This window comes from Nicotiana sylvestris, chromosome 8 (assembly GCF_000393655.2).
Source record: "Nicotiana sylvestris chromosome 8, ASM39365v2, whole genome shotgun sequence".
In the NCBI taxonomy this organism is placed as follows: domain Eukaryota; kingdom Viridiplantae; phylum Streptophyta; class Magnoliopsida; order Solanales; family Solanaceae; genus Nicotiana; species Nicotiana sylvestris.
The window spans coordinates 8108935-8119595 of record NC_091064.1 but is presented as its reverse complement, the minus strand read 5'-3'; the positions used below and the strand labels follow the sequence as shown (position 1 = coordinate 8119595).

Here is a 10661-nt window from a genome sequence, read left to right as displayed (position 1 = left end):
TCAGTTGGCAACTTCCAACATGAGACACTTTGGCTGAATCACCTGTAGGAAGCTGGACATTACCTGCATTTCCTGTTATCACTTTGTCATGCAAAATGTCTTGGTTACCAACCATGTGATTAATGTCTCCAGTATCCACAATCCACTTTTCATCAAAATGTTGAACATAGGAAACATTACCTGCCATATGTGCAGAAGCAGGAGTCTCTGAGACATGTGTTTTATTCAGCATAGTAAGGATTTGTTGATATTGCTCAGATGTAAAAGCTGGTGCTGGTGCATATTGATGGTGCCCTAGCTGCTGTCCTTGTCCAGGTCCTTATTGACCATAACTCTGTGATTTAATTGACATTCCATCTGATGGAGCATAAACACCTTGACTTGGAACACTGCTGGTCATATTTGCCTTCCTCTTTGGCTTAAAATCTGCAGGGTACCCATTCAACTTGTAGCAATTTGTCTTCAAATGCGCTTTCATGTTGCAATATTCACACCTTAATAACTTATAACAGTTATCTCTTGTATGTCTTTCATATTACAATAGTCACACTCCAAATTGTAGTTTTTCTTCATCTTTTGCCCCAATTTTGATGAGTACAAGGCTGTGGGATCTGATGAATCAGGAACATATGAACTATTACCAGCCACAAGTTTCTGACTTTCATCTTGTAAAATTATTGCATATGCTTGATTAACAGTGGGGATTTTAGACTCCATAAGAATTTGACTACGTGCTTGACTGTAACTATCATTAAGTCCCATCAGAAATTGCCATAGTCGCTGATATTGTTGGTGATCTACAAACTTTTTAGACTTATCACAACAGGTAGGAAGTGGCATTATTGAGTCATATTCATCCTAGAGATCCTTCAGTTTAGAGTAATATACAGAAACACTAGTCATTTCTTGAGTCAATGTGAAGATTTCTCTGTGAAGATAATACATGCGTGAAGCATTCACCTTATCAAAACGCTCATGCAGATTAGCCCAAATCGCACATGCATTTGAGCGAAACAGAACACCACACAACAAATCACGACTAACATTATGCATAATCCATGATTTCACTATAGCATTACATCGATCCCAGAGATTAGCATACTTATCTCCATAAGTGTCGCGATTGATGGTTCCATCAATAAATCCCAGCTTGTTGCGAGTCAACAGTGAAACCCTCATAGCTTGGCTTTACATAGTGTAATTCTCCATTTCGATCAACTGAAAACCTAATGACAACGCTCCAGGTGTATCGGATGGATGCAAATACAGAGGATGATTGTGATCAATCACAATCTAGCTTTGATCGACAACTTTATCAACTGCCATTGGAGAAAATTAGGTTTTTGAACCAAAACAGAGAACAAAACAAAATATCGATTTATCTCTTGTTATTCAGCAAATTCACAATGAAGAACCCTAGATTTGATCGATTATTTGCTCTGATACCATGTCGAATTGATGAATTCAGTTAGCTCCCAATCCAGATCTGAAGAGTAAAAGATGAAGACGAGAGAAGAAGAACTGAGAAAATGGAAATATTACTATTCCATTGAGAAAGTATAATGTACAACACCTACAACTTCCCAACTAACATATATTTATACTAACTAATCTCTAACTCAACTATAGTTACTAGTATGTACTCTAGTTAGCTAGCTATGGTTGATAAATAACAACTAACTAGCACTGCCCTGTATCAATACATTTCTCAACATTATCCCTTTCTTCGTCGATATGTGTACGATCCAAATTCATCTACAGGGGTTATGATGGCACCACGAGCGAAGCCACCTTTTGCAAAGAGTGGTCAATTGACCATTCTTCGTCAAAATATTACGAAAAATTACACTGTGTATATAAGAAAAATATTGATTTTAGATGTATAAAACATATATTGAATACCATTTATTGGAATTTTTTTTACTTCTTTCAAGTCTGAACACCCTTGAAAATATTTCTGGCTCCGTCACTGGATGCCATCTAGTTTCTAAAACTAGGTAAGTCGATCACTTAACAATATTTAAAACAATAAAAACATGATATAACGAAACAAAGTTTAACATAAATGCGGAAATAAAAGTAATACAAGCCAAACCACAATACTCAACATAACTCTCTAGAACTAGGTAGTACAGAGTGACAAGCTCTAGCTGAATGTATAGGAACATCTCAAATACACAATACTATTTGAAAAATATAATGATAGTATAAATAAAAAAGAAAATGACTTCAAAGGACTATGACGGTCAATCCAACTATCTTGAATCCTCACGATCTATGTAGCTCTCACTACCTAGGCTACCTCCAACACCTGGATTTACACAAAAATGTGCAGAAATATAGTATGAGTATACCACAGTCAGTACCAAGTAAGTATCTAGACTAACCTCGGTGAAGTAGTGACGAGGTTTAAGTCATGTGATACTCACTAGCCAAAAATAACTTGTGCAATAAATCACAAGACTGGCAACAGAAAGAGATTACAGAAACAACAATAATAATATTTCACACTTGCACGAAAGAAACCTTGTGCTCGCACGACGAAGTCCTCATGCCACAATACCAATCACACTCGTGCAGAAGAAACCTCTTGCTCAGACGGCAAAGACCTGGTATCACAATACCAATCACACTCGCATGGAAGAAATCTCGTGCTCACACGACAAAGACCTCATGCCACAATACAAATCACACTCGCACGGATGAAACCTCATGCTTGCATGGTAAAGACCTCGTACCAATACCCAAATAATTCGCTCAGCATGTTCACATGTGCCACAAATCACAAACAATAATGCCAAAACTTTTTTCACGAATAGGAGTTCATAATTTATCAATAAGTGCACAAGAACAGGTAAAAATAGTAAAGTGTGTATATGTATGTAACAAATAAAGCATTTCTACATCTAAAAACAAGTGTATTGATCATACTCACATAGCCAAAAGTGATTAAACATGGTTCATATAAAATACATCCTCAAATCAAGGCATATTAATAGCTTAAGATCTATTTCGATTACAAACAACACATAGCACCCGTGTACACGCTCATCACCTCTTATACGCGTCGTTTTCCACACAACACAAATAAGCAATTACAACCAAATCCTAAGGGGTATTCTTCCGCACAAGGTTAGGCAAGATACTTATCTCAAATAAGCAAAATCAATACTCCAAAAAATCCTTGCCTCTCGAATCGGCCTCCAAACAAGTCGAATCTTACAAAAAATAGCTCAATAATATCAAACACGGCTATAGAAATCGATTTAATTAATAAATCTCTGATCTTTAACAAAAATCAAAAAGTTAACCAAAAAGTCAACCTGGGTCCGTATCCTGAACACGATAAAACTCATAAATTCCAAACACAATTCGAATATGAGTCCAACTATACCAATTTTATTCCAAATCGACTTCGAATTGGGGTTCAAATCCCCATTTTTCATTTTAGAAAAAGTTTACCAAAATTCATAATTTTCTTCACTTAGATTTATCATTCAAATACTAAAATCAAGATTGGAATCATGAGTAATAACCAAATCCGAGTTAAAATACTTATCCCAATCCAAATCGTAAAATTCCCTCCAAAATTACCTAAAATCGAGCTCTTAATCTCAAAATATGGTAAAATAACTCAACCCCTCGAAATGGAGTATTTTAATGAGTCTGCTTAGTGATTTCCGCTTCTGCGATCCCAAGATAGCATTTGCGACGCCACATCTATGGAAATGCCTCGCAGATGCGGAATCCACTAAAGTTCCAGCCCTTCGCTCTACGGCCAAGACACCGCTTCTGCAATGTCGCTTTTGCGATCCCTCTTGTGCACATGTGCTGTCACTTTTGCAACATGAACACAACAATTGCGGACACCCTTAAGCTCAGCCAATTTGGCATTTGCGGTCCCAGGTCCGCTTCTGCGGACTCGCCCCTACGGACCAAATATCGCAAGTGTGAAAGCACCAGAACTGATCACCCCAAGCAACCACAAATGATCCGAAGCTCATCCGAAACTCACCCGATGCCCCGTCCAACCATACCAACCAGTCCCAAATTATAACACGGACCTACTCCATGTCTCAAATCACACAAAATAACTTAAAAATCACGAATTGTTCACCATTCAAGCCTAATGATCTATTTCAAATTTCCATCTTTCGAACTCACGCCGAACATGTCTAAACAACTCAGAATGACCCCAAATTTTATACACAAATCATAAATCACCATACGAACCTATTCCCAGGCTTGGAATCACAAAAGGACATGGATAGCCACAAGGTCAACTATGGATCAAACCTAAGAACTTCTAAGCCTTATAACTTTCAATTTTTGCCAATTAGAGTCAAAACAACTTAGGAACCTCCGAATCCAAATCCGAACATATGCCTAAGGCCAAAATTACCATCTGGACCTGACAAAACTATCAAAACTTCGATCTGAGGTCAACTATACAAAATCAAAGTTCGATCAAACTTCACAACTTAAGCTTCCAACCTTGGGACTAAGTGTCTCAATTTAATTCAAAACTACCTCGAAATCAAACCAATCGCCCTCGCAAGTCGCATAACGTTGAATACACGTGTAAAGCATTAAATAGAAAAAATGGGGTTAAAATAATCAAAACGAATGTCCGGTGTTTACAATACGATTTCAAGTCCGAGTTGGAAAATTATGTAAAAGTTGGAGAATATGAGAATTTTTGAAAAATTATTAAGAAATTTTAAAAAGTATTCTTGTTTTAAGACATTTTTAATCCTTATTGTGAAAAAGAAAAAAAAAAGTTTCTTTAGATTCATTTTTATTTTTTTGTCCTTTTTTGGTCTTTAGATCTCCTACAAAATGACGGAGAAAAAACTAGATAAGGCACGGTTTGGAGAATCAAATTCGTGACTTTTCGTTGGCAAAATATTCAGCGATCCCAACTTGTTTGTAAAGTGGTGTGTCATTATAATTTTTTTTTTTTTGAAATACATTAAAACCATATATGATACTATAAATTAAGTTCTTAGAGTCGTTTCCTTTTCTCCATTAATTCATCTCAATGAATATGCTGTCACATCCCAAAGCTGGAGGACCAAACCGGCACACAATACCTTAACCTTGTTCGAGCGAATTAATCTTAACATTGACTTGATGACCGTAATTCATCTTTGGATTTTAAACACAAGTTTTCCATATTTTCTACTCATATAACCTTTAAACAGAATGAAAAACAAAAATACACTCTCAACAAACGCCAGACTGTATCAACAAAATTAAGCCTCAATCCCAACCGGTTGATATCACCTTATATCACCTGTAAGCACAAGCTTAACGAGGGGAAAACAATTCATTCCGACCTAGGATAATAAGCTCATGAGCTTGGTCTTACTTCACCGCCGACAAAGAAAAGAAACATTTTGGTCAAATGCAAATCAATGAGTCAACTTTCAGTTTGACTCAAGGTCCCAAATACATGATGAAATCGCCCCCACCCCACAAGATCACAGTTCTGCCCTATGCCTTATGGAAACAACACTTTGCTTTCTTGTTCACATGACTGGAGTTCCTCTCGCTTCTATACATCTCTCCATTCTACATCTCCTGACACTTGAAATGGTGCACAACAATTTATGCGACAAACGTAAATTGCACAACATAAGAAATTTACAGCCAAATCAACTACTAACTCCTATGCTACTGGTTTACAAAGTTAAAGCCAGAGCCACCTTGAAGCCAAGTAAACATACCCGAACCAGCACGCAAAGTGCTCAGATTATTGTATCAAGGTATGTGTAGTTGTGCCGTCGTCCAAACTCCAGAAGGCTACCATATGTGCGATCCCAAACTCCAACGAAAAGAGACTCTGTATCAGGACTAAAAGACAGACCTGATATCTCACCAAAGAAATCAATTTCTTGCTCCTGCTCATACCCACCTTTTACATCAAAAACATGAACGAAGTCTGCAGGTTCTGCCATAGCCATATATCTGCCATCAGATGTGTAGCGGATTGACCGAATAGCCCCAAGGTTACCCTTCAAAGCAACAACTGATTTCGACAAGTTCCGTATGTCCCATACTCTGCAGGTTTTATCCTGGTTCCCAGTTGCAAAAGTTAGGCCATCAGGATGCCATGCTGACGCAAACGAGAAGTCACCATGTCCGCACAAAGGCGAAACAATCTGTAAGCATTAAATTTGATTACTGACTGGTGCATCAGATATTGAACAATTCTGATAAATTGAATTATGGGAGGAGATAAATGCACAAGTACCTTTGCATTTCTGGAATCGACCAATAAACCGTCGGGATTATCTCCAACTATGGCGATAAGCTTACCGTCAGGGCTCAGGGATGCATGCTGCAAGCATAAAATGGGGAAAACAAAGTAACACCTTATTATGGAAATAAAAATAAAAGGAAAATAGAAGTTAATACCACCAAATAGAGAGTTGTATAAAGATAAGACGTGTGTTAATCAATATAAGATGAGTGATTAGAATAATAACTGTATACAAAACCCCTAGATTGAAACCAGTGAAGTATGAGAAATGAGAAATGTATTTTTTTAGTTCAACCTAAGCTATTCATAAATTATAATTCAATAAAAACTAGCAAATTATTAGTACTAGTGCTGCATCACTAATGGCATGCACTAGTAGCACATAATTAGTAAACCTTCTTGGTATACATCCACTACGACATATACATTTTGGGGCATGTGTGCAACCATAACACACGCAGTACAGACTTACATTCACTGGCCAGGGAAAACGGAAATGCTTGGACAGTTGAAATTTCTCCATATCGAAATCTCTAACTCCAGAGTCGTTATTTGAAGCTATAAAATGAAGTGCGCCACTGAGGAGCAAAAGATATCTCAGTTAACTTCATTCTCACTAAGAAATAGCATGTTTCAGGAGTATGCAGGATATACTACCTGGCAGTGTTATAAATCTCAACAGCATTAGTAATTGCATTGTCGTCATATGTTGTCCGGGAACAGAAGCAAACTCCAGGCCTGTCTAAATACTACATATAGTTTCAAGAACAATTAGAGACTAGGGGAAATAGTTTCACTTTCTATAAAACTGCAAATTCAGCACCATGACCCAAACGTAACTAGTGCAAATTCAAAGGTGCAGGTACATGCTCCAGTTGTTGATGCCCAAAAAAGCAAGGAGTAAAAAGGTCCAAACCACTCCTACCTTGCAAATAAGTTCTCCTTGAAATCCCCCAGCAACAAGCAACTTGTCTTTCACCGTAAGAGTGCTGACTTGAGTCTGTGTAAATCCTTCTAAAAGGCTCCCAGGATGCTTCTATAATGCCAAAATAAAAAGAAAAAGGTCATAACCAAGTATGCATAAAACAACAAGCGGATTCCACGTTCAGAACACCTACCTCACATGGTGCTACGTGCCCTGATACATTCAGAACTTCAGTTTTGCTGCAGGTCAAGGATGACCAGTGAATGACGGAAAAATGTGACATAAGGTACACATCATGCTTGGAGGTTGCCCACACCAAGTTCCTCAGCTACATCGTGAAACAAACAAAAAAAAAGCTTCAGATTTATTGTGACAAAATCATAAGTTAACTTGCCTAAAAGAAAAAAATAATTAACATTGACATGCACAATTCTATATCAGCAAATACAGATCATATGGTTTATCCAAGTCACTTGGTTTTACATTCAAGTAACTAGTTCGTTCCCTCCATAATAATGCCGTCTTCACATAACCCTCAAACATATTCTTAATCTAGTTCCTTCCATACAATGTAAATAACCAATAGTAAAGAAAAAGGTAAAGAGGGCTAGAATTACCTGGAAGTGTAAAATTGTTGATTTAACAGATCTTGAATTACGTCTGAAGTCATAGTACGAAGCCTCTTTGTTTGTGGTTTTGCAGTCCTGTTGAAAGCAAAATGATAGAGCCACCCATGACCCCATTAGAAACAAACGTCCTTACTCAGACCAATTAGAAAACCAAAAGAAAAACACATCTATTTTACCTTCTCTGATGCCTCCCCAGATTGTGGAACATTTTCATAGTTCTTATATTGTTCTAATCTCGTTTGCCTGTATTTCTCCCTGGTTATGCTAAGTCTTTCCCAGGGAATCCCTTGAATGTCTCTACCTCTCCGTGCCTCAGCAGCAGAGGTATCTTGCATTTTATTATTCTTCAAGAAGAAAACAATTTAATAGGTTCAGATACTGAAAGCACAATCATCCAAACAAAATGAATACATCTAATATGCCCTTGTACAAAACAACTAAGCTTTTATTGATGAGTTCACAAACCATGTAGTCATACTCATCTGCATCTGAATCAGAGGCATCAATATCTCTGCCATGGAACTCATCATCCATATCATCATCTATAGCTTCCATTTCATATTCATTTGCCATGTAATCAGCATCATCCTCTTGTTGATGGGACATATTTTACCCCTACTAAATTACCTACAAACTACAAAGGTTAACCACAAAAGTTAACTACATTCAAGAATTGAGACAGTGTACATTAAACAAACTTCCAAGTCAAATATGGGACAAGATACTCATAAAGCACCTCAATGTTAAAGCACCAGAGCATCCATATAGAGAAAGACCAAGTTATTGTTGGCCTTTGAACACTATGTCAATCCATAAATGCATTCAGACCCAAAACAAAATGATTATATATAATTTTTAAAGCAACAAAATCACATGTATCATGCATCATCTTCTCCTCTATCTAGGGTCCTACAAAGCCAGCTCCTTATCAAATCAAAGATTCCACCCACAGGGATGGACAACAAAAAAGGCAAGCATCGGAAACATGAAGACTTGCCTGGATCTGCATAGAGATCATGTCAAATGAGCACACTAACAATCCCTGAAGTAAAATTTTGAAAAAGAGAAGAATTCTTGTAGCCTAAAGCCCTCAACTATAGCCAGTAACTTAATTACAATACCTGAAGAAATTCACAATTTCAACTTCCTCAATTATAACAGTAGATTTTATCTTTTTTAATAAGGAAAACTTCCTCAATTAATAATAGTTAGGACTCACACCGTAAAAAGCAAGTAACAGCCTACAACATGACTTTAGAGAAAAAGCTATCCCCCTACATATTTAACCAGCACAAATTCAAAACTCAGGAAAGACTGAAACTTGAAAACTGTGGTTTATGCAACCAGTGACTGAAGTAAGTAGAGGGAAGGGGGTTCAACTGAATCCTCTTCGTCAAAATATCGCAAATAAGATAAAAATCAATTTTTCTGGTTATATATAAACTACTGGATCACCTGGACATGAAGAAAAACTCTAGTATAGTGGTAAAGGGGGTTCAAAATTTGCAGTAGGTCATAGGTTTAAATACTTATTATGACATTCTAGATTTTTTTTGAATCCCGTTGTATAAATTCCTAGCTCTGCCACTGGAGGCAACACCATATCTAACTTTAGACACACACACGTGCGCGCGCAAACACGTATAGATTCACAAACCTAGGATATATGACCAAAGGGAGGACCTTTCTAACTTACAGAATTAAATGCTGACCAAAAGAAAATAAAAAATTTAGGTTCAACCTGCATATCAAAACTTTATTAATTCTACAAATTGAAAGTAATCATCATTTCATAAATAACCACAATAATACCATATCAAAACTTTATTAATTCTACTGCGCAAATAGGATAAAAATCAATTTTTCTGGTTATATGTAAACTATTGAATCCCCTTGACATGAAGAAAAGTTCTAGTATAGTGAAAAAGGGGGTTCAAGAGTTGCGATAGGTTATAGGTTCATATTCCAATTATGACATTCTATAAATTCCTAGCTCCTCCACTGTATGCAACACCATATCTAACTTATAGACACGCACACGCGGGCACGCGTATAGATTCACAAACCTAGGATATACCACCAAACGGAGGACCTTTTCTAACTTACAGAAATAAATGCTGACCAAATTAAGAGGAAAGAATTAGGTTCAACCTCCATATCAAAACTTTACAAATTCAACAAATTGACAGCAAATAAACAAGCAAAAATCCAGCATGGAAGATCATTAACCCCAATAATACCATAAATTCCAAAATTGAAAAAACAAACACGAAAAGTCAAACTCTAAAACATCAGAGATAATACAAAAACATTAATCATACATAATAAACGCATAGCAAAAGGAGAAAAATGAATTTTTAACAAAAATTTCTGACCTTTGACTATGAGCGCAAAAGGGAACAATTGATCGAGGTTCCTTTGATCTCGATCTAGATATTTGATAATCAGAAGAGGATAATTAACACATGAGAATTTAATTGATTTGGTTAATTACGAAAATAACTGCTGCTGTTTTAGGCTTCTAGATCCAAACAGAGATGTGGGGAAAAAGTTAATTTCTTTGTTCTTCTGCAAACGACATTTTCTACTCCAAATATGGAATGGAATGGAATGAAAAGGATAACCTTTGGTTGTAGGGGTATTCTTGAAAATAAATTATATTACCACATGGAACTGAAAATGACTTAAATAATCAATTTTAATAAATTGATGTAATCTTATAAACAAAAAGAAAATGTAATCTTCAATCTGATTAATGTAATAAAAATAAAAATTTATAAGAAAACTGATAATATTTGATGGGAAAATCACACAAATAAGATTATTTGGTGTCCCCATTTAA

At 36.4% G+C, this 10661-nt stretch overlaps 2 protein-coding genes across 3 annotated transcripts; both read right to left on the bottom strand.

The window, feature by feature from the left end:
• Positions 1–858: 858 nt before the first annotated feature.
• Positions 859–1179, bottom strand: LOC138874650 (uncharacterized). Its single transcript, XM_070153423.1, has one exon. The coding sequence runs from the start codon at positions 1177–1179 to the stop codon at positions 859–861; it is 321 nt and encodes a 106-aa protein (XP_070009524.1).
• Positions 1180–5340: 4161 nt separating this feature from the next.
• LOC104226393 (uncharacterized WD repeat-containing protein C2A9.03-like) lies at positions 5341–10410 on the bottom strand. Of its 2 annotated transcripts, none has more exons than XM_009778384.2 (10): positions 10195–10410; positions 8285–8453; positions 7996–8163; positions 7808–7894; positions 7384–7518; positions 7191–7301; positions 6923–7014; positions 6738–6843; positions 6257–6343; positions 5341–6164 (listed from the first exon to the last, which is right to left on the bottom strand). In XM_009778384.2, the coding sequence occupies exons 2-10, from the start codon at positions 8423–8425 to the stop codon at positions 5751–5753; spliced, it is 1341 nt and encodes a 446-aa protein (XP_009776686.1). In that variant the 5' UTR covers positions 8426–8453; positions 10195–10410; the 3' UTR covers positions 5341–5750. The 2 variants fall into 2 exon arrangements, with proteins under 2 accessions (XP_009776686.1, XP_009776687.1); XM_009778385.2 differs by having other exon boundaries at positions 8285–8446; positions 10195–10386.
• Between the last annotated feature and the right edge of the window lie 251 nt (positions 10411–10661).